The following is a 25,220-nucleotide window of genomic DNA, read 5'->3' as shown; positions in this document are numbered from 1 at the left end:
TGTATGTGTGTGTGTGTCTGTCTGCCTGTCTGTACGTGTGTGTGTGTAGAGCGATTCAGACCAAACTACTGGACCGATCTTTATGAAATTTGACATGAGAGTTCCCGGGAATGATATCCCCGGACGTTTTTTTTCATTTTTTCGATAAATGTCTTTTATGACGTCATATCCGGATTTTTGTAAAAGTTGAGGCGGCACTGTCACACCCTCATTTTTCAATCAAATTGATTGAAATTTTTGTAAAGCAATCTTCGACAAAGGCCGGACTTCGGTATTGCATTTCAGCTTGGTGGCTTAAAAATTAATTGATGACTTTGGACGGTCATTAAAAATCAGAAAATTGTAACAAATTTTTTTTTAATATAAAACGATCCAAATTTACGTTCATCTTATTTTACATCATTTCCTGATTCCAAAAATATATAAATATGTTATATTAGGATTAAAAACAAGCTCTGAAAATCAAAAATATAAAAATTATGATCAAAATTAAATTTCCGAAATCGATTTAAAAACAATTTCATCTTATTCCTTGTCGGTTCCTGATTCCAAAAACATATAGATATGATATGTTTGGATTAAAAACACGCTCAGAAAGTTAAAACGAAGAGAGGTACAGAAAAGCGTGCTATGCAGCACAGCGAAACCACTACCGCGCTGAACAGGCTCGTCAGTTTCACTCCGTTTTGCACAAGCAGCGGACTACGGTCATTGTGAAAAAATGCAGTGCGTTCAGTTTCATTCTGTGAGTTCCACAGCTTGACTAAATGTAGTAATTTCGCCTTACGCGACTTGTTTCTTACCTAACCTAGATTTCTCTTTCTGTCTCCAGAACTGCTGAATGTGCAAACCTAATCAATACTTGGACTGGGGCGGTTCAATATTTAAATCAAATGCCTAATTCAATTTTGACATACGTAAAATGGATTGGCCGGGGACACTCATGGTGTGGCGCTGTGCAGCTAGACTGACAGCTGTTGAACTATTGACCTCTTCTCACCTCCATCTTCACTAGATACATAACTGTCCTCATACTCTTACGTACACACAGCGTATTATGTACGTCTGCCACATTTACATATATTCAGATTATAAAACAGAACAAAGTACATGTATATTCAGTATTCCTACACTCAGATTCTAACAATTAAAAACAACAATTTCAATTATGTAAAAAATGAGAAAAAAAATGTCTATAATTGAAACCTGAGTTTGTTTTCCATCTCCAGACCCTAAAAAGTAAAAGTTACTTCATGATATATCATACTTCCCATTTCACAACTTATATCAGCATTATTGGACTGTTACGTTAATCGGCCAGTTTCGCTCAGGGACCATTAAATCATTAAAATTAACCCTTTGACTGCCTTAGGACCGGTATACCCGTCCTGCACTTGTGAATTATTTCCATGATTAGATACTAAAAACAGATTCTTGGTTGAATTTCTTTTAAAAATAACATAGGTTTTACTTTTCTACCTACTGCCAGTTTGGAGCTAGAATTTTTTGTGAATTATTACACCCCGAACTCCAATATTCCCTGGCAGTCAGGAAGTTTTGATTGGCAGCGAAAGGGTTAAGTTACACAAAATGACATCAAGGTAGAGAGAGAAGGTGCACGTTTTTGACTTGGGTGACACTGTAACTAGTTTGTAGCTCTGGGCGTGGGATTCAGGCCCATTTGGGGCAGGGGATTTTTCTGTATTTCCCCCGAGTCAACATTCAGGACAGAACACAATGGTACATCCCTCATGCGCTTGCAAAAAGACTGTAACACATTGTTTAAGATCCTCAACTTTCCAGCAAAAGTCGCAGGACGCTGAGACGTTCGCAAGAATCCAGTCCTCTACAGAAGAAGAAGAAGAAGACTTGGAAACACACAGACACCTAGCTTGCACACCCTCAAAGAAATCACCAAGCTGCCCATGCGGAAGGGTAAAATAAACAACCACGAAGCCCATGACAAGAAGACTATGGTGGCAGCTGATGGCAGGAGGGAGAAGGACTCAGGATTATACTTAGGGTTAGGGTTTAGGGTTTTGTTTTACCTGTCAAAATGACCACCCAAGGGTCCAACCAAAAGTGGTTATAGACAGGTGGTCGATATGTAAAGGTGAATTATATTAAATTAACCCTTGTCAGGATTCTCTTAGGGGGTCATGATGGGAAGGTTGTCGTCATGGAGAGGTGGTCGCAGAGGCAGGTTCAACTGTATTTCATACCTCAGCCCATACATAAGGGTCTTTCTTTCTTTATTTGATGTTTAACGTCGTTTTCAACCACGAAGGTTATATCGCGACGGGGAAAGGGGGGAGATGGGATAGAGCCACTTGTCAATTGTTTCTTGTTCACAAAAGCACTAATCAAAAATTTGCTCCAGGGGCTTGCAACGTAGTACAATGTATTACCTTACTGGGAGAATGCAAGTTTCCAGTACAAAGGACTTAACATTTCTTACATACTGCTTGACTAAAATCTTTACAAAAATTGACTATATTCTATACAAGAAACACTTAACAAGGGTAAAAAGAGAAACAGAATCCGTTAGTCGCCTCTTACAACATGCTGGGGAGCATCGGGTAAATTCTTCCCCCTAACCCGCGGGGGGTATACATAAGGGTGGAACACCACCACAAATATAAATGAAGATGAAAAGTTAGTGTCAGTGAGAGAAGAGTAGGGACATGCGTGTTAGTGTTACCTCTTGAAATGGTCAAGCGGCGATTCCACACGTTGCTGGTACATGTAGGGGGAGGTGATGACGGTGGCGGCGCTGTTGGTGAAGTAGTGCAGATACTTGACCAGCATTCTGACCACCATCACCTGGTTCAGCGACGGCATGAAGTGCTCCTGTTCCACACAGCCAACAGTCACATCATTAGTTGGCCTGAATGTGGTATCAGCTTTGGTGACAAACATGATTTGCTACAGAGGAACCCCCATTATAAGACCCCCGAATGACCCGGCTTTTTCACATTTTCTCTTCATATAACCTCTGTAAATTTACCCCTATTTCAAGACTTCCTCCTTTTTAAGACCTGATTTTCTCAGATGTGTTTTGGTCTTAAATGGGGAGTTCCACTGTATGCTTGTATCCTTAGATCATAGTGACAGCAGACTTACAGTGCGTTTGTAGTGCTGACAAGATATTTGTTTGTTCATTTGCTTAGTCTGTTTCAATTAACTTTTATGTTTATTGTGAACTTCTTTACTTACGCGCATCTACAAATGTACACACTTAAAACACACACATGTACACACAAATAATCACAGGAAATAGTAATTTAACTAAAGCATACAGAACCCAACACGCCACTCTAACTTCTCTTCGTAGACACACATCTCCACCATGCACAACTGACGTAAATTACAATTAGAGTGTATACTGAAATACAACACACATTGGCACTGAAATCAAACGTAATTTAAGCAATGCACAATGAACTGTAAAATACACACACAAAAAAACAAAAAAAAATAGAACTGTGAAGAACCACTCCAAGCTAATAATGTTACTGTATTAATAACTATAAATCCAGACAATCATGTCTGCAGCAGACATACAAAGCATGCGAGCAACATGCCAATATGCTGATGCTCAGGAAACGGAAACAGGATAACAACGTGAAATGTGGGCAGATGTAGTACTCTTTCAGACACTTCTTTTTGAATTCTTGCGAGTTACACTTACATAACATAACAAAATAATGTAAATATGATATATATTCAACTCATTCAAATACATCAAAAGAATTTGTAGCCAACTTCAAGTTCATGCTTGTGTAAATGAAGAACACAAAAAAACTAAAGTGTTTGTGTACTACATTGAACTACAAAGCAAGGACATCCCAGTCCCAATACATAAATATTCTAATTCTACTCCTGTACAAAGGAACAGGGCTGATATAAATGACAATGCTGATTCAGTCTTGAGTCGAGCGTTTTAAAATGCCTGAGCCTGAAGGCGGGTGTAACTTACACCTCTTGGTATCAGTCTGCCTTAGAGATGGGGACGACAGTCAGCCAGACGGCCACAATAGCGCGCTGCATTTGCTGCATTGAACTAAGGCGCGTCTGCCGCGACGGTGCCTAAGCTAAACATTGCTGGGCACTGCTCACAGCCCGGCTCACGGCACTGTAAACATTCCCCGTCCCTTCACCTCTCTCGCCAGCATCCGCCCTACCCTTGGTCTCATGCCTAGATAGTCCAGTCCCAAACTTTCAACAACATTCATACATCAAGCAAAAACAGGATAATGCTTCCTTTAAAACATGAAACTTGATATACACAAAGCAAGCTGATTCAAAACCATATCCACAAATACACTTTACCGACGAAAAAACAAACAATGAATAAGTGTAAATGATATGTCACCATGACACCCAAGGCATCCACAGGATTATTAACAGATAGAGAAAAAAATAAGGCAAATGCACAGAGTTCCATATACACACTACACAGCTAATAAACAATGAGTGTTGCTAAGCTATCAGACTGCTTGCAAAGTGTTGTCCTGCACTCTCAGTGGATATGTATGGACATCACTACAGCCATGCAAATAATTGTAAAACCACACTAATATCAAGCTTCAAAGTAAAGATGGTTTGAAATTGAAAAAGATGCTCAAAACTTGTAAGTATTAATTTTTGGCAACAAACAAATAGTACAATAATCCTAAATAATGAAGAGAGCATGGGGTGGACACACCTCTTGGGGGTTAGCAACATACAAATGAAAACGGTAGTAACAAATAATGGACTGGTGGATGCACACATGTTAAATAGACAATGAAGGCAGCAGACCACGCCAGAGTTGGATGCTGTGAGACAAGTTTTGCAGCAATGGAGGAGCAGAACAAATGCAGCCATGATGATTATGATTTCATGATTACTATAACTGCAGTAGCCCATGCCTTTGGCTGTGTGCGTGCGTGTGTGTGTGCGTGTGCGTGTGTGTGCGTGTGCGTGTGTGTGTGTGTGTATGTGTCACACTGTGAGTTTGAGTCTGTGTGTGAGTGTGTGTGTATGACTATGAGCAAGTGTGCGTCTGCGCTCGTCCGCTTGTGTGTGTGTCTGCATGGGTGTACTTTTGTGTGTGTGAGCATGTGTGCATATTTCATTTGTATAGATTCTGTTGCTGTAGTTGTTCCATCATTGTTGTTCACAACAACAAGGTGAAGCATTAGCCAGGACAACACCAGTCAGGTAACAGACAAAGCCACAATCCATTACAACTCAGTCCAAAATCTAGCATCTTATTCAAACCAGGCCTCTGCAGGTGCTAGTCTTTCAGGTGATACTCACAAACAGGTAGTTAAAGGCACCTGCCCTCTGACCAAAGTACATGGAGGACTGCTTGAAACACAAACATCATCAACATACTTTAGAAACTTATTGCTTAGCTCTTTTGTGATGCTGAAAGCTACAAGGAGACAAAACAAATTAACCCTGCAGCTCTAACAGTTAACATATTTACTGTGTGCTAATGTATAGACAGACAGGAGAAAGATCAAAATACACCAAAAGACATTCTGACACAAATAATCATATCTTACACATCAGAATAACCTGCAACAAGAAGGGCAAAGCCCATACGACTCACATGCTTGACCTTGACCTTTACATGACCTTGACATTTACATGACCTTGACCTTCAGGGTCAAGGTCAAATAACTAAACCTAGCAATGACATCATACACTAAGAACTGCTTTACACATTTTTCCTACCAAAATACATGTGACCTTGACCCAAGGTCAAGGTCATCCAAGGTCATGCAACACAAAGCTGTTAATTCAAGACATAGGAAGTACAATGGTGCTTATTGGCCCTTTCTACCATGAGATATGGTCACTTTTAGTGGTTCACTACCTTATTTTGGTCACATTTCATAAGGGTCAAAGTGACCTTGACCTTGATCATATGTGAGCAAATGTGTCTCATGATGAAAGCATAACATGTGCCCCACATAATTTTTAAGTTTGAAACAGTTATCTTCCATAGTTCAGGGTCAAGGTCACTTCAAAATATGTATACAATCCAACTTTGAAGAGCTCCTGTGACCTTGACCTTGAAGCAAGGTAAACCAAACTGGTATCAAAAGATGGGGCTTACTTTGCCCTATATATCATATATAGGTGAGGTATTCAATCTCAAAAACTTCAGAGAAAATGGGAAAAATGTGAAAAATACCTGTTTTTTAGACAACATTTATGGCCCCTGCGACCTTGACCTTGAAGCAAGGTCAAGATGCTATGTATGTTTTTTGGGGCCTTGTCATCATACACCATCTTGCCAAATTTGGTACTGATAGACTGAATAGTGTCCAAGAAATATCCAACGTTAAAGTTTTCCGGCCGGCCGGCCGGCCGGACGGACGGACGACTCGGGTGAGTACATAGACTCACTTTTGCTTCGCATGTGAGTCAAAAATGTGTCTGCTATTGAAAACCACACAAAAAAACTTACATTTTCGTTAAAATCTTTTAAAAGCCAGTAGATCTGTCAGCATAATAATCAAATTATTATATTTTGTCTAATACTGTATTTTTTGTGTTAACAGTAATTCTTGCAGGGGTGACTATATGATATCCTTCTTTTGCTTTGTCATCCATCGCACAATTGCTCACTGACTAATATCTTCGGTTTCACTTGCACTAAACTTCTGAATTGTGTTGAGACTCTTCTCCATCTGCTCAAAAGATCAGGGGTCCTTTCTTTGTCTCCCAATTGATAAAGTATGTGTGCAGAGAAGTGCGACTGAGTTGGTCAATAACTGTACTACACTGTACTTGTGTGACTGCAAGTCGAGGTAGATATGAAATAAATTGAACAGTAATACTCTAAGGCCAAACAAAAATATATGTTGGTTTAGGGTAACATGACCAAAAAAGATAGGGTGAGTAGGTCGTTTTTTAAAAAATTTTATTTTTTTATTTAAAGATTTAGTCGAGTTTAAAGGAGGTTACTTCCCTTAGTCTTGGTATGGTTCGCAAAATGTGCCAAAAGTTGATTTTTATTTTGAGAAATGAAAAAGAAGTGTTAGAGTCGGCGTGAAAAAAATAGGGTCGGTCGGGTTACCCTAAACCAACATATATTTTTGTTTGGCCTAACCCTGCTGCAATGTGACTTCACATTTTCATAGTCATTTTTTCTCTCTCCTGAGAATTCTTGTCAAATATATTCTTTGCTTCAAAAGTTTTAAGTCTGGTACCTACTTATATTTATCTGATTGTATTTTAAATACAATGTATTCTAAGAGCTTCTGGGTTTATCTGCACACAGTGACTGTGCACTGATGAAAGCATGCATGAGCTGTAGTTGTAAGCAAAAACATGAATCAGCATTTGGGAACAATGTCCACGTAATATGAAATCTAACTCTACAACCTCAAAAATTGCCTGTCAGTGTCACCTGACAATTCCAGTGCCTGATGTTTGCTTACACACCGATGGAAGAAGTCATCCCAGACGGAGTCACATCAGTATTATCCACCAGAGAACTTATCTAGTTACCTTTCTCAGACAGGTCTTCCATTTCCAGAATGCTATTTCAGAGAATGCCTTTAAGTGCCTCAAAAACAATAATTTATTTTAAAAACAAGTCAATAAGACCAGAATTTCTAAAAATGATTTATCAAATTCTCAGATCTGTCTTAAACAACCCATCTACCATAATTCAAAGCAAACAAAAAACAAGAACCCCCCCCCCCCCCCAAAAAAAAAAACCCACAAAAAAAACCATTATTTTTAAAAATTCAGATTTCAGATTATATAACATAAAAAAATAAAAGAGCAGTACTAGCGACAGACACTTCTGAGTCAGCTAAAATTATGCATGCATTTCATGAATTTAACAGAACTAGTATGCAAATCATGTACATGAACTTCTTCAAAAAGACATCACAGTAGGGCTTTGCCCTCACAAAGATGGTCAAGTAAAAAATTCAAGCTCAAAACGATTCTACAAAGAAAAAAAGTATCATAAACGCATGATCATCATACACCTAAACCAATTCTTTACTTAAACAAGAAGAGCAAACGCTCGATCGAGTCACTTTCGCAGTTCTGAATATTATATGAGGCATCAGATGGACAGGAAGAAATTGCTATTCACAACACAATACAGATGTAAATAATTTGATGTAAAGAATAATCCTATAAAGTTTGAATCAAATCCGATGAATAGTTTCAGAGATATGATATTTCAATTTTTTTCCTTCAAGACATACCTGTGACCTTGAAAAAGGTCAAAGGTCACCAAAGCAGACGTCAAAGTGTAGAGGTCACTGGGAGTCACGTTCACATAAAATTTGAGCCCGGTCACTTTTATAGTTTCCGAGAAAAGCCCAACGTTAAGTTGTGTGTTGCCGAACAGAAAAGGCTAGTTATCTCCCTTGTTTTTCTGATAACGTTCGTAAAAGGCTACAGATGTAAATACTTTGATGTAAAGAATAATCCTACAAAGTTTCAATCACATCCGATGAACTTTGTCAAAGATATAAAATGTCTAATTTTTCCTTTGACGCTGACCTGTGACCTTGAAAAAGGTCAAAGGTCAACGAAACCATCGTTAAAGTGTAGAGGTCATTGGAGGTCACGACTAAACAAAATATGAGCCGGATCGCTTTGATAGTTTCCGAGAAAAGTCCAACGTTAAGGTGGTGTCTACGGCCGGCCGGCCGGCCGGACAGACTAACACTGACCGATTACATAGAGTCACTTTTTCTCAAGTGACTCAAAAAACAAAACAAAAACGCAAAACTGTTATATACGCATGTATATATATATTATATATAATCCACTGCGTAAAAATGTAGCGGTATGACAATGAGGGGAGAAATGCTGTAGGAATGCAGTCAACAAGATGATTTGTTCTACAGTGGGGGAAAATCAAAGTGTGACATCTGGACGGATCAATGGTCTTACAAAAGAGACACATGCCGGACAGACAGAACTGCGGACAAACCATGGATCCACTCCAGTCACAGCTTGCTTGAGAAAACTCATTTCACTGAACAGGGGACAAAATCAATTCTGACTTGTGCAATCAAAATAGTCACAGAGAGCTGAGGAGGGGGTTGGCAGAAGAAATGAGTGAGATAGAGATTTTATAAGTTACATATGCTACTGATACTGTCAAGTACTAAAATAACTGACCCTGAAAGTTTAGAAATTAGAGGGTTTAGAGTGAGTGAGAGAGAAAGTTTATATAAGTTACACATGTATGCTATGTGAAGTACTAAAAATGACTAACCCTAAAGTTTCAGTTAGAATTGTTTGCAGTGTTTATAGTACAGGGGAAAAAAATCAATTCTGGTTCGTGCTACTAAAATACAGAGAGAACAGGCAGGGGGGGGGGGGGGGGGGGAGAGAGAGAGAGAAGTGAGTGAGAGAGAGACATTTTATAAGTAACATGTATGCTACTGAAACGGTGAAGTACTAAAATGACCAACCCAAAAGTTTCAGTTAGAATTTTTAGCAGTGCTAATTATTGTACAGGGGACAATATGGGGGGGGGGGGGGGGGGGGGAGAGAAGTGAGTGAGAGAGAGACATTTTATAAGTAACATGTATGCTACTGAAACGGTGAAGTACTAAAATGACCAACCCAAAAGTTTCAGTTAGCTAATTATTGTACAGGGGACAATATTGATTCTGGCTTGTGCAATTTGAATACAGAGAGATCAGAGGAGGGGGTGAAAAGAAACAAGTCGCGTAAGGCGAAAATACAATATTTAGTCAAGTAGCTGTCGAACTCACAGAATGAAACTGAACGCAGCAAGACCGTATACTCGTAGCATCGTCACTCCACCGCCCGTGGCAAAGGCAGTGCCCGTGGAATTGACAAGAAGAGCGGGGTATTCGTTGCGCTAAGAAGGATAGCACGCTTTTCTGTACCTCTCTTCGTTTTAACTTTCTGAGCGTGTTTTTAATCCAAACATATCATATCTATATATTTTTGGAATCAGGAACCGACAAGGAATACGATGAAAGTGTTTTTAAATTGATTTCGAAAAAATAAATTTGATAATAATTTTTATATATTTAATTTTCAGAGCTTGTTTTTAATCCAAATATAACATATTGATATGTTTTTGGAATCAGCAAATGATGGAGAATAAGATAAACGTAAATTTGGATCGTTTTATAAATTTTTAATTTTTTTTACAATTTTCAGATTTTTAATGACCAAAGTCATTAATTAATTTTTAAGCCACCAAGCTGAAATGCAATACCGAACCCCGGGCTTCGTCGAAGAGTACTTGACCAAAATTTCAACCAATTTGGTTGAAAAATGAGGGCGTGACAGTGCCGCCTCAACTTTCACGAAAAGCCGGATATGACGTCATCAAAGACATTTATCAAAAAAATGAAAAAAACGTTCGGGGATTTCATACCCAGGAACTCTCATGTCAAATTTCATAAAGATCGGTCCAGTAGTTTAGTCTGAATCGCTCTACACACACACACACACAGACACACACACAGACACACACACGCACATACACCACGACCCTCGTTTCGATTCCCCCTCGATGTTAAAATATTTAGTCAAAACTTGACTAAATATAAAAACGAGTTAGATAGAGGTTTTACAAGTTACATATATGCTACTGAAACTGTGAAGTACTTAAATGACTGACACAAAAGTTTTAGTTAGAATTGTTCGCAGTGTTTACTGTACAGGGAACAAAATCAATTCTGGCTTGTGGGATCAAAAAACAGAGAGAGAACTGAGGAGGGGGTGGCGAGAAGACGTGAGCTAGGAAGAGATTTTATAAGTTATATATATGTTGTTGATACTGTGAAGTACGAAACTGACTGACCCTGGTAGTTTAGAAAGAATTTTTTGCAGTGTCAAATGTTTTTGAAAAAAATCCACTTTTTAACTGATTTTCACTCAGACAGATTAGTAGTTTATTTATTTATGTGGGAGATTTATATAGCGCTTGAGGTTCTCTAAGTAAGCGCTTTACATATTAATTTCTGCCGTGTGAGATGAAATTTTTTTCACAATATATCACGCATTCACATCGGCCAGTAAATCTCAAGCAATTACAGCGAATATTTACTTTTAACGGCCTATTATTCCAAGTCACACGGGTATTTGGTGGACATTTTTTTATCTATGCCTATACAATTTTGCCAGGAAAGACCCTTTTGTCAATCGTGGGATCTTTAACGTGCACACCCCAATGTAGTGTACTTGAATTGTAATTTTATTTTATGAAGAACAGGACTATTAATATGAAAGAAATGAATGCTTAAAGTCTTTCCAATAGTGCTTGTCATTTTGGGGACTTTTCAAACACGAAGAGAAAATACAAAAGGCTTAGAAGAAACATCTTTAATCAAAACCTGGATTTTATATCCTGGCCAATGACGTGCATCGGAAAGTAACACAAAACCCTTGTTTTCCAAATGAAATAGTATTCAAAGATCATAATGCAGCGCTCATCTCTGACAGTGTACTTGCCTTTTCATTATAAAGACAATTAATGTACAAAGCAAATATATATAACATTAATCTTTGACAAATGAAGCACCATATATAAGATTAAAAAAAAAACCAAGACTAGGGGTTTTAATTCAACATCAAAGCTTGAAAAATCTCCTTCACATTGCCTTTTTGAGTTTATCTTGTACACCCCCCCCCTCCCCCCCCACACACACACACACGCACAAGACATCCAGACGCACAAAAACACAGATACAGTGACAGTACTAACACACACATGCACGCAAACAAACATACACAGGTAAACAATAATTCTGAATAGCGGAAACACTTTTCCTCACTTTTATCTGCTTTCAGTATATTTAAGAAGTCAAAAAGCATATATCTCCACTGCAAAAATTCTGTAAAAGCAGTCAGACAAAGGAGACGGACAACCTGAAAGTTTAGACAGTATCAAGAATCCTGTCCTTGCTGCCCTACATGTCAACTAGGTTCAAGAAATGTCTCTCTCATACCAAAGTCTAACAACTGTATTCAGGCATGGGGAATAAAAAAAAAGTCAAAAAGGCGGAAAAAGTTGAAGTTATAGCAAAGTCGATGGCGCTTTGCGCCTAGCCTTACTAGGGGGGTTTGGGGGCATGCCACCCCCCCCCCCCCCCCCCCCCCCCCCCCCCCCCCCCCCCCCCCACCGGAATTTGTTTCTCCAAAGAACCCAAATGGGGCAATTTGGTGTCATCCGAGCTCCAAGTTTGCCAATTCTGTTTTTAGAACCATTTTTGCCTCCCCCATTTATTTTTTCGGTGGACACTTTTGCTTTTTCGGCGGAACAAAAACAAAATTCGGCGGAAATTTGCCTTTCGGCGGACAATTCCCATGCCTGAAGAATCCTGTCCTCACTGTATACACATTGTTGATTTATCCTCCCGTTTAGGTTCAAGAAATGTCTCTCTCATACCAAAGTCTCACAACTGTATTTAGTGCAAGAAAAACGCTCTGAAACAGGAGGAGGAGGAAAAGAGAAAAGAAACCTAACTCACCACAGCGCCATGAGCAAAGGTTGGAATATCTGTCACCAGTGAGTTCTGATTCAGCCAAAACTCCACAAAAACCTGCAGCCCAGGGAAAGAAATTGAAAATAGAAAAAAAATTATCAAAGGAGACAAAAAAGTTGCAGCAAAGCAATCCTTCATACCCAATGTTTACGATATATATGTAGTGTCACTTGCATAAATAAACCTGCTTCAGAACAATAAAATACATTTAAATGTAGGCTCATACATATTCAAATTTTGGTCAACCAACACACTCAAGTCTAGTGCAACTACAAAGTGAACAAAAAAAGAAATTAAATTTGTTTTTCATACTTTCAAGGATTGGTTTTCAAAACTATCATGCCTAAATGAATAATGTACTTTCACTCATATTTCACGGAATAATGTTTTCAGCTCAATGTACTAACATCTCTCCAAGGTAAACTATGAAAACAAACCTGCAGCATAGTTTCGGAGCGCCACGTTTCTGCTTCAGTGCTGTCAAAGACGGGCGATGCGTGAGCATGCAGTTTTTGAGCCAATGTAAAGCTTGGCTGGAAGAGACTGGGGTGCTGTGAGCGTGGCGGGGAGTAGGGGGCACAGCGCTGCACTGGCCGCCTGCACAATAGCATCTGATCTAGCAACACAACGTCAGAAAATAACTGCTCATAAAAAAATACAAATGAGTACAGTGGTACCCTCCCTTAAAGGCCTCCAAAACACTGAGTAAATCAGGTCTTACAACGAGGGAGTCTTAAAATGGGGGTACAATTTACACAGGTTATCAACAGAAAGTCTGAGATAACAAGGTCTTCTTCTTCTTCTTCTTCTTCTGCGTTCGTGGGCTGAAACTCACATGTACACTCGTGTTTTTTGCACGAGTGGAATTTTACGTGTATGACCGTTTTTTACCCCGCCATTTAGGCAGCCATACGCCGTTTTCGGAGGAAGCATGCTGGGTATTTTCGTGTTTCTATAACCCACCAAACTCTGACATGGATTACAGGATCTTTTTCGTGCGCACTTGGTCTTGTGCTTGCGTGTACACACGGGGGTGTTCGGACACCGAGGAGAGTCTGCACACAAAGTTGACTCTGAGAAATAAATCTCTCGTCGAACGTGGGGACGAACTCCCGCTGACAGCGGCCAACTGGATACAAATCCAGCGCGCTACCGACTGAGCTACATCCCCGCCCCATAACAGGGTCTAAAAAGGGAAGAAGTCTTACATTGGGGGGTGGGGTGGGGGTGGTGGTGTCCTAAAAGGGGGGTTCCAGGGTATAAATAGTCTACCTCCTTACTCATTTTAAAAGTAACATTGAACTGCCCCTGTCCTACCTGACCGTGCTTCAGTCATGTAGTTAGACAGCAATAACATACTCACAAAATTAATTTCAGCCTTTCGGGTTTTATCTACATCATGGTATAATTCCCTTACATGCTACACAAGAATACTTCACAAGCTTTACAAAATTACCCTTTCAACGAAACAACTTAATTTCAGTCTTTGAAATCCGAGTCCGCCAAATCTGAAAATGGCTGATCCAAGAGTTCCAATGCTAAGGAATCAAGACTAACATTAACAATCAATGACAAATTTAAACGTCAAAGGTTCTCTCCTTTCTGCAAAAACCATCATGAAAACAATCAAAGATTGGTCTGGGATTTTACAAGTTCTGACAGCATCCACCAACTTGAACCACACCAAAAATCAACAATCAACTGCCTGCAGTGCATCCTTCTTATTACAAATAAATTCAGCACACACAAAACTTATGACAGCACTGACACCAAAGCCAATATGCGCAATTAATTCAGAAAAAAAATCCACATTCATCACAAGAACTGAACAAGAAGGGCAAAGCCCAAACGACTCACATGCTTGACCTTGACCTTTACATGACCTTGAGCTTCAGCTAAACCTAGCAATGACATCATGCATACACTAAGAACTGCTTTACACATTTTTCCTACCAAAACACATGTGACCTTGACCCAAGGTCAAGGTCATCCAAGGTCATGCAACACAAAGCTGTTAATTCAAGACATAGGAAGTACAATAGTGCTTATTGGCTCTTTCTACCATGAGATATGGTCACTTTTAGTGGTTCACTACCTTATTTTGGTCACATTTCATAAGGGTCAAAGTGACCTTGACCTTGATCATATGTGACCAAATGTGTCTCATGATGAAAGCATAACATGTGCCCCACATAATTTTTAAGTTTGAAACAGTTATCTTCCATAGTTCAGGGTCAAGGTCACTTCAAAATATGTATACAATCCAACTTTGAAGAGCTCCTGTGACCTTGACCTTGAAGCAAGGTAAACCAAACTGGTATCAAAAGATGGGGCTTACTTTGCCCTATATATCATATATAGGTGAGGTATTAAATCTCAAAAACTTCAGAGAAAATGGGAAAAATAGCTGTTTTTTAGACAACATTTATGGCCCCTGCGACCTTGACGCAAGGTCAAGATGCTATGTATGTTTTTTGGGCCTTGTCATCATACACCATCTTGCCAAATTTGGTACTGATAGACTGAATAGTGTCCAAGAAATATCCAACGTTAAAGTTTTCCGGACGGACGGACGGACGCCGGGACGGACGGACGACTCGGGTGAGTACATAGACTCACTTTTGCTTCGCATGTGAGTCAAAAAGCAGCCACGCTCTTGATATTTGGTATGCATCTAAGAGGAAGGATGCTCTTTTCCCATGTATGTAAAAGAGTGGACAGATTTGTGATGGGTGACTGGACAGTTTATGTCAGAAAAAAAGACATCTTTAACAAAACATGGCAGTTAATTCTATATTGTTTTGGTTGCCTTACCAACTGCTCTGATGGAAATGTGTGCACGTGTGTGTGTGTTTGTTCTTGATGTCAGAGTGTATGACTAGGGGTGATAATGCTGTGGTGTTAGACATTTCAGGTGTTTGCTTTAAAGGCCCACCCTGACATGGGGAGCTGGGCCACTGGACTGCGGACAGGCGACGGCACGTGCGGCATGGCGGGCAGTTCCTTGCGGTCAAGCGGCAGGAAGTAGTTGAGGTACTCGTCTACCAGTGTCGGGTAGAGCGTGTCGTACATCCGTGACGACCACCCAGTGCCCCCCTGCTGCCATGCTGGGCTCACCAGGGCGTAGGCAAAGTGGAACATGTACATCTCAAAGGCATCTGACTTGGTTAAGGAACACAGAGATAGCAGTTTAGCCAAGTCCTATGTCCCTACACTAATCTAGTCTTCGATATAGGAAACAACCAGAATTTCTCAGCTAAGGGATAACAGTTAACACAGTATAAAATTAATTAATATTAAAATGAATGAGTTAAGATGGGGTCCTAGTTCAACAGCAAGAGTTTCAAACTTCAGAACTGTTAATAGGTATTAAAGTATCATACCTTTAACTGCTGTAACTGCCTGTACGTACCGGATGGACAGAACAGCAAGAGTTTCAAACTTCAGAACTGTTAATAGGTATTAAAGTATCATACCTTTAACTGCTGTAACTGCCTGTACGTACCGAATGGACAGAACAGCAAGAGTTTCAAACTTCAGAACTGTTAATAGGTATTAAAGTATCATACCTTTAACTGCTGTAACTGCTTGTACGTACCGGATGGACAGAACAGCAAGAGTTTCAAACTTCAGAACTGTTAATAGGTATTAAAGTATCATACCTTTAACTGCTGTAACTGCCTGTACGTACCGGATGGGCACAACAGCAAATCTCCATTCCCACACCCACAGTTTACCTTTGAAACACATTGTCCACATCGGTTTATGCCTCGTTCAGCGATAATACTTAATAGAGAGGTTATACTAATTGGAAGAGCAAATCAATACCTTCTAAAAGAACTGCTCTAAATGCACACCTTACACATTAAAAATCCAGATACACTCAAGTTTAGGCAAAATGGGCTAAATGATAGCAGTGATATACTCATGCCTGTAAAACACAATGAAAAAGAGAAAAAGAAAAGCTTAAAACTGCTCATAAAAGTACCGTACTTTCCGGGTGACAAGACGCTTCGTTATACAAGACGCACCCCCTTCTTTTTAAAAAAAATTGTAATCCAGTCACCCATTGGACGCAGGGGGCCCGATAGGGCGCACCAAAATGACCCAGTTTTTGCCATGAGAGGTGGTTCCCCTGTCATAGCTGAGAGAGGAAACACTTCCTGCACCGGGGTCAGTGACCGACTTTAACTGAGTGAAAATATGTGTGCTCTGTGTGTGCGGCCAGATCAAAGGCATTGTGATAGCTGGGTGGCCTTGTTTATAGACACGACCTTCTTCCCAGGGGTCAATGACCCAGTTTTTGCCATGAGAGGTGGTTCCCCTGTCATATCTGAGAGAGGAAACACTTCCTGCACGGGGGTCAGTGACCGGTCAGTGACAGAGTTTAACAGAGTGGAAATCTGTGTGTGCGGCCAGATCAAAGGCAGGGCAGTACCTAGTAGCTGAAACATGCATTATCACAAGTTGTTTGACTGGTACTCAAGCGGTCTCTTTGATTTTTTTCGTATTTCATACACGGATTAGGCGCTTCGTTATACAAGACGCAGGGGTCGAACTCGAGGAAAAAAGTCGCGCCTTATGACCCGGAAAGTACGGTACACAAATCTGAAAGACAACTTTTTTTGAAACATGTACCAAATAGTGAAATACTCATATAAATCAAATGGCAGAATAAACAAGCACTGCACAGTTAACTTAATAAACTGAACACATTATCAGGATACTGAGTGACACAGTGGGCATAGAGAATCCATGGGTCTGCAGTTTGTTGACGTAGAACACGGGCACCCCTCCTTCCTCTATCAAGTGACGAGAGGGACCCTGCAACATCAGAAACAAATAGTATACCTAGCTGCTACTTCAATCAATGATTCTAAAAATCCATGCTCTTTTAAAGTTCCAAGATAAACAATGGCTAACCAGTGGACTTGCAGTTATGTTAGTCAGATGCATCTGTTTGTAACTAAAAGGATGGTTTGGAATGTTTTACAGTCATAAAATTGTGTTGGGTTCCACATTGTAATGAGCAACATGTTAAACACACTAAGCACACAAACAGTGTCGCCTGAGTAATACCCGAGGATGGGGTCTCCAATAAAATATGAATAATACTTTGTATACAAAGAAGCAATTCGATGGAAGTGCACTATGAACGTCAAAACTTCCTCACAGGCAGGTTCTTGAAGGGGAACTCGTAGGCAGTGAAGGGGTCGGCCTGCAGACTGTAGACAGCCTGAAGCAGAGGCCCCTCAGGCCCCAGAAATTTGAGCAGATCCTCAAAGTCATAGGCATGCTGCGAGCGCGACAGTTTGTCCACACCCCAGCCAGGCTCCCCCTCCTCTCCAAAGATGCTCTGCAGGAGGGCTGGGAACACCAGACGCAGCTCCTGGGGAAGAAAGAGGAAGATGTGTACAGTGAAGACAAATCTAAACAAGAAAATGACTGTGGGCGAGACACAGGCCGTTGAAAAACGAAAGAATTCTGTACTCACCAAGACAAGAACATCACAAATTATGTAAAGTCAAAATGTTGGCCTATGGATGCTTCTTCAGGACACACAAAAAAAAGGAAACCAAAAAGCAAAAGTAAAAGCAAAAAGCTTTGTGAAGACAATGCTTGATCACATCGACTCTTCTACTGTCAATCTTATTTCACATTCTGATATCAATCATTGCCCAAAGTTTTGTGATGAAAAACGACAAGCTTCACAATGTATGCATGCATGCTCATGAGTGCCCACTCATACAACATCTATTTTGACTCAACACAATTTACTCTATGCAAATAATTCTGTGCTCCTAGTTACAAACACGTGTATGTATACGTCACTTATTTTGACAAGCTAAGACTAAGAGGTAGTTCTGCAGAACCAATCATTTTACTGAAGTTTGCCCCGAAGGCTCAAGAAGAACTGTTAGTCTTTTACTCTTACCTTTGTACTTGTCCTTTTTAGTATGTCTTCTGTCTCTCTGCATTTCTGGACCACAGTTTTTGTCTGTAGGCCCTGAATTTGATACTGGTAACAAACAGAATACAGCATTTTCAATATATTTTTAAAACATAATGGTCAATTTGAACCACTCAACCCTTCAGTATTTTGTTCTAATACCACTCGGCCTTCTCACGAGTGTTACCAGTTGCTCAGTCAGCACAAGTACTTACGGAATCTCGCTACGGATTTATTAAGCAACCAATGACACAATAGATCGAGATCTTGGCTGTACAAATTAGAACCTTTTAACTTTAAGTTGTGAAGTGTGCGTGTATGTGCGCATGTCTAACACTAACAGTAACAAAAGTGAACATGTGAATGCCACAGTTTGTTACTGAAAGCTTCCTAAAAATATTGTTTTCTTCCAGTTATTAAAGACTATGCAAATACTGAAATAGTTAAGAAACATGTTTAAAGTCAAACCACTGTCACATCAGTACCACCCAATTCAGCCATTAAAAGGTACTATTCATATTGCGAGTTTCATCACCAAGGAACACTTCTCAGTCTTTAACATTAACTTCAACTAGTTCAAGTTCAAGCGTCAATTTATCTCCATAGCAGCTGAATTTGTAAAGCAAATGTTATGAGAGAGTGAGATACAGTGGAAGTGGAACCCCCCTTAGTTTTATTAAGACCTCCAAATTTAACACTCTCTCCCTGTTAAGAGTAAGACCCAATTTCTGTTCATTATTAAGCCACTGTAAAGTTAACCCCATTTTAAGCTCCCTCTTTTTCATTATTTTAAGACATGATTTGCTTAGATTTCTGGTTGTTTTAAAAGGGGGTTTCCACTGAATCCCTTTACTGCTTTAGTAACATTTGAACAACTAAAATCAACAATGACAGCCTCCCATCTGTTACCTTGTGTTTGTACAGTACAGATTGATACAACCACAAGCTTCATCTCAAAATCAGATCATACTGACAGCTCTTCACCATAAGGAAAAAATTTATAAACCTTTGTGTAAGGAATCATTTTTATTTATAATTCTTTCCTTTTAAAACTTGATTTTCTAATATATATCTTAAAGGGGGTAGGGGGCTGCTGTTTTTTCCTCACACTGTTGCAGTCTGCAATTAGTGCAAGTGCAACTGCTCTGAGGTCATAGTCTCACACCCATCACAGTGCCAATGACACCTAGCTGTTTATCATTTAACCAGCTTTGGGTCAGTTGTAAATTGTAACATTGCCAACATGATTTCTCCATGATTCAGTGTTCAGGTTTATCTGTATGCAGTGGGTCTACTTAGTCAGTTAGTGCAACCATAAAGGCATGGGTGTACTGTACAGTACTAGTATTAGTAGTAGTTTCTAATAGTAATACTGTATCATACAAAACCCTTCTGGTCATCTCAAATCAGATTCTAAAAGTAAAACCTCTGAAAATTGTTTAACGTGCCTGCTAGTGATTATTACTAATACTGATCATAATTCTGTTAACTGAGTCACTGACATGGATAACTTTTAACGGTTCTCTTGAATTTTAAACTGAAATTACAAGAGCTTATCGGCTATATATATCAATCAATCAATCAATGACGCTTATATCGCGCATATTCCGTGGGTACAGTTCTAGGCGCTCTGCAGTGATGCCGTGTGAGATGAAATTTTATACGGCCAGTAGATAGTCGTAGGACTCTAGTTTTAGCCGCTCGAATTTCATAATTTTCACATAATGATCGTGACCAAAAAGAAACAAAATTACAGCATGCAAAAAGTTATGTGAAATGCAGTTTGCTGTGGGCGCAACCTTGTCTCACTGCATTTGAAACGAAACAACACAAACAGTGAAACACCGCTGACGCTGTTCCCCCGAACAGGGAACATTTGAAGTTGTCGACCAGGTGAATCATTGAATGAAAATGGGGTAATACAGCAATCTATGGATCAAGAACAGCGATCAGGCTTAATAACATTCAACTGACATAAATCGATCCAATGTGTACGTCAGCATTCAACGATAGTCAGAATCAATTTACCATGAGGGAAGAAGGCCCGAAAGCCGCCATTTGGGTTTCGTACGCCTGAACTAAACGTGTCTTCTAAATAAAAAGAGCAGCAGAGTTAACTCCCTTCCACATTTCTGGTTCTGGTTCTGGTTTCAGTATTGGGATGCCTTCCGTGTGCCACAGAGCCAGTGCCGTATTGGTACAGACACAGTTACAGCTTACAGTTTGGTCCATTGAACAACACTCGATTACAAATAGTAAAAGATGGAACTTTTGTTTATTTTTCAATCAAGAAAAAAAACAGAAGAATGACCACGAGAAACTCAGGCTAAGTTGAGACCGACTGAAAGGAAAGGTCGGAAAAGGACAAACAGGCTGTGCACGTGACAACTGAGGAAAAACGTAATACACTGAAATATGAAAACCGGGCCGGAAAAAAAAGGATTGAAGCCATATCATATGCCAAGCCATACACATTCTCTGTCAGCAATGACGTTCTTAGTACTACTACCACTCAGCGAGTCACTGACTGCCTGTGCAAGTGTCACGTCACGCAGTTTCCGACGCAGAAAAGGGTGTATGGAGTCAGTACTTAACGGAATATACCAGTCCGAGTAGGGACGGTCAGTTTTGCAAAATCAAGGACTGACTGATTGACAGATACTGAGAAAACATCATGTTTTGCCACCGCTGCCGTCAGTGGCAGAATTCACTGTAAACAATGTTATGCTTTGTGGGTGGGGTTTTGTTTCTCCAAAATGAACAGCGCTCTGAGCCGCGGCAGCCTGGATACATGCGCTCTTGACTATACACTGATCATCAAACCGATTCCGGCTTCATGATAAGCGGGCCGCGGATTCTGGTAATAAAATTCGTAATGATGCATCCCTGGGATAGACTGCTTAGTGGCCAGTGACCCGGAACCAACACTGAGAAGAAAGAGGAATCGCTCGCTTCGCCTACAGGTAACTTTCAATATGCAGGGCCGGACCAAATGAGTTGTAAGGGGGGGGTTCCTCCTTTTTTGGGGGGGCAAATCAGCGAAGTGGCGAAGCCACAAGCGCGCGCCTGCTTTGCAGGCGCGCGAACTAGGGGGGTCCGGGGGCATGCTCCCCCGGAAAATTTTTGAAAAACGGTTAAAATCTGTGCAATCTGGTGCATTCTGGGCCTTGTTTTGAGGGTTAAGAGCAGCATTGTTTTGGTGCTAAAACTATTAAAAAAATTTTTTTTAAAAAAAAGCAAGGTACATGCTTTTTCCAGGGGTGGGGTTCCGGAACCCCTGGAACCCCCCCCTGGGTCCGGCCCTGATATGATGTGCAGCTACACGGGCCAGAGGCAAAGGCACCCGATATTGAACTCGGCACATGAATGTCGGAAGAGGAAAATGTTCCATCTTTCTAGAGTATTTCCGACAACAAGAAAACGGCGTAACACACCATACACTGCCAGTTGGGTTGTTTTGCAGGTACATTTTCATTAACATTACTGGGAGTAAAAACTTTTGGTTTTTTTAAACTGGCAATGTCTGGTGCCTGTGTAGACACCCCGGCTGTTAAAAACTTCGAAGCTGCAGTAACCTCCCCCTGTCTAGTCTGGGCACAGTCATGTGCTCTTACGCAATCGAGCTCCCCGACCGAACAGTCATGACACTGCCCACTGACGCTTCCACCAAAAATCTAGTAACAAAATCAGAAATCCTACCCTTATGAACAATGAAGATACAACAAAACCGACCGAGGCTACGCCGACAACAACAGCGTCAATAACAAAAACACCGGCAACAACAACATCAGCAACAACCAAAGCAACTACAACAACAATAACAACAGCAACCATCAGCCCCGACAAACCCACCTCATCGCACTTCTCAGTCATTGATTACATAATAATCGTTATCACAATCACAACCAATATCGTCAAATGACGAAGAACAAGTCAAAGACATATTCAAAAACGCCCACTTTTTTGTTTAAAGACAAAAACGAGCAGTAATAAACACACACAAACGAGAGGTTGCGAGTTCGACCATGGGTCAGGGCGTTAGCAAATTTCTCCCCCCTTTCCTAACCTAGGTGGTGGGTTTAAGTGCTAGTCTTTCGGATGAGACGAAAAACCGAGGTCCCTTCGTGTACACTACATTGGGGTGTGCACGTTAAAGATCCCACGATTGACAAAAGGGTCTTTCCTGGCAAAATTGTATAGGCATGATAAAAATGTCCACCAAAATACCCGTTTGACTTGGAACAATAGGCCGTGAAAAGTAGGATATGCGCCGAAATGGCTGCGATCTGCTGGCCGATGTGAATGCGTGATGTATTGTGTAAAAAATTCCATCTCACACGGCATAAATAAATCCCTGCGCCTTGAATATGTGCGCGATATAAATTGCATAAAATAAAATTAATAAAATAAATAAATCCCTGCACTTAGAACTGTACCCACGGAATACGCGCGATATAAGCCTCATATTGATTGATTGATTGAGTGTCAAGGTAAGGACAGATTGATATAAGATGTATAAGAAAATAGTTTAAACTGCATTTTCCAAAACCTTGTCAGCCGCAGCGGCTAGACTGAGGGATATAATAATATGTCCTCGTAAGATTAATGAGGAGATTATATGTTTATACAAAAACCTGTTTGCACAGAAAATATTTACTTGCTTTCGAATGGCTTAATTGTGCGGAGGCCTGTTAATGCATGTAATCAAATGTATTTGCTGGAGATATTTTGCTGTTTGGCTGCTTGTCATACACTGATACAATGGAACCCTGTTTTTAAAACCCTCCAGTTTTTATAAGACGTACCTCCCTCCTTTTCAAACCTTCTCTTTGCAGATGTTTTTTTTATAATGTCTATAAAATTATCTTTATTTTGGGCGGGGATGTAGCTCAGTCGGTAGCGCGCTGGATTTGTATCCAGTTGGCCGCTGCCAGCGTGAGTTCGTCCCCACGTTCGGCGAGAGATTTATTTTTCAGAGTCAACTTTGTGTGCAGACTCTCCTCGGTGTCCGAACACCCTCGTGTGTACACGCAAGCACAAGACCAAGTGCGCACAAAAAAGATCCTGTAATCCATGTCAGAGTTCGGTGGGTTATAGAAACACAAAAATACCCAGCATGCTTCCTCCGAAAACGGCGTATGGCTGCCTAAATGGCGGGGTAAAAAAACTGTCATACACGTGAAATTCCACTCGTGCAAAAAAACACGAGTGTACGTGGGAGTTTCAGCCCACGAACGCAGAAGAAGAAGAAGATCTTTATTTTAAGACTCCAATCCCTTTTACTTTTAAGACCTGGTTTTCTCGTCTTGAGAGGCCTTGAAAGGGGAGATCCGCTGTACTAACTGTATTTTGTTGCCTCTATTGCTGTAACAAACAAACCAAGACAACCAAATACACAAATAGAAAACAAACACATAAACACATAGCCGAGCAGAATTAGCATAGTGCAAGCTCGGAATGATGTCTTATGAGGTCATGGAAGGTTTATCTATTTGTAATTTTATTTCTAAAACAAATTTGATTTCATGCTCACTTTTTCTCTCATGTGCACATATTTCATTTCTGTAACTTCGCGCAGGAGAAGAAACAAACAAGGTTAACGACCCAGCAAGTGTTGCCAATTTTCGGTCTTGTTTTTTATATTTAGTCAAGTTTTGACTAAATATTTTAACATCGAGGGGGAATCGAAACGAGGGTGTGGTGTATGTGTGTGTGTATGTGTGTGTGTGTGTGTGTGTGTGTATGTGTGTGTGTGTGCGTGCGTGTAGAGCGATTCAGACCAAACTACTGGACCGATCTTTATGAAATTTGACATGAGAGTTCCTGGGATTGATATCCCCATACGTTGTTTTCATTTTTTTGATAAATGTCTTTGATGACGTCATATCCGGCTTTTCGTGAAAGTTGAGGCGGCACTGTCACGCCCTCATTTTTCAACCAAATTGGTTGAAATTTTGGTCAAGTAATCTTCGACAAAGCCCGGACTTCGGTATTGCATTTCAGCTTGGTGGCTTAAAAATTAATTAATGACTTTGGTCATTAAAAATCTGAAAATTGTAAAAAAAATATTTCTTTTATAAAACGATCCAAATTTACGTTTATCTTATTCTCCATCATTTGCTGATTCCAAAAACATATAAATATGTTATATTTGGATTAAAAACAAGCTCTGAAAATTAAATATATAAAAATTATTATCAAAATTAAATTGTCGAAATCAATTTAAAAACACTTTCATCTTATTCCTTGTCGGTTCCTGATTCCAAAAACATATAGATATGATATGTTTGGATTAAAAACACGCTCAGAAAGTTAAAACGAAGAGAGGTACAGAAAAGCGTGCTATCCTTCTTAGCGCAACTACTACCCCGCTCTTCTTGTCAATTTCACTGCCTTTGCCATGAGCGGTGGACTGACGATGCTACGAGTATAGTTACGGTCTTGCTGAAAAATGGCATTGCGTTCAGTTCAAGTTCTGTGAGTTCGACAGCTACTTGACTAAATATTGTATTTTCGCCTTACGCGACTTGTTATATTTAGTCAAGTTTTGACTAAATATTTTAACATCGAGGGGGAATCGAAACGAGGGTCGTGGTGTATGTGCGTGTGTGTGTGCGTGTGTGTGTGTGTCTGTGTGTGTGTGTGTGTGTGTGTAGAGCGATTCAGACTAAACTACTGGACCGATCTTTATGAAATTTGACATGAGAGTTCCTGGGTATGAAATCCCCGAACGTTTTTTTCATTTTTTTGATAAATGTCTT

The 25,220-nt window shown here is 40.1% G+C and overlaps 1 protein-coding gene across 3 annotated transcripts in view; it reads right to left on the bottom strand.

Annotated features, from left to right (window-relative positions):
* The window catches only part of LOC138975694 (sphingomyelin phosphodiesterase 4-like), a 38,036-nt gene extending 17,510 nt beyond the window's left edge, over window positions 1-20,526 (bottom strand). Inside the window, exons 1-9 of one of the 3 annotated variants that reach the window (XM_070348434.1) lie at window positions 20,488-20,526; window positions 18,445-18,528; window positions 17,683-17,898; window positions 17,237-17,333; window positions 15,445-15,667; window positions 12,947-13,106; window positions 12,495-12,566; window positions 5,305-5,355; window positions 2,702-2,850 (exon numbers count right to left, since the gene is read on the bottom strand). In XM_070348434.1, the coding sequence (XP_070204535.1) occupies window positions 2,702-2,850; window positions 5,305-5,355; window positions 12,495-12,566; window positions 12,947-13,106; window positions 15,445-15,667; window positions 17,237-17,333; window positions 17,683-17,898; window positions 18,445-18,528; window positions 20,488-20,517 (1,082 nt within the window). In that variant the 5' untranslated portion in view covers window positions 20,518-20,526. The remainder of the gene's footprint in view (window positions 1-2,701; window positions 2,851-5,304; window positions 5,356-12,494; window positions 12,567-12,946; window positions 13,107-15,444; window positions 15,668-17,236; window positions 17,334-17,682; window positions 17,899-18,444; window positions 18,529-20,487) is intronic. The other 2 variants (XM_070348435.1, XM_070348436.1) reach the window with 2 other exon arrangements.
* Window positions 20,527-25,220: the final 4,694 nt, after the last annotated feature.

The sequence above is a fragment of the Littorina saxatilis genome, linkage group LG9 (assembly GCF_037325665.1).
Source record: "Littorina saxatilis isolate snail1 linkage group LG9, US_GU_Lsax_2.0, whole genome shotgun sequence".
Classification (NCBI taxonomy): domain Eukaryota; kingdom Metazoa; phylum Mollusca; class Gastropoda; order Littorinimorpha; family Littorinidae; genus Littorina; species Littorina saxatilis.
Note: the sequence above shows the minus strand (reverse complement) of the source record. Positions and strands in the feature narration are given on the sequence as shown.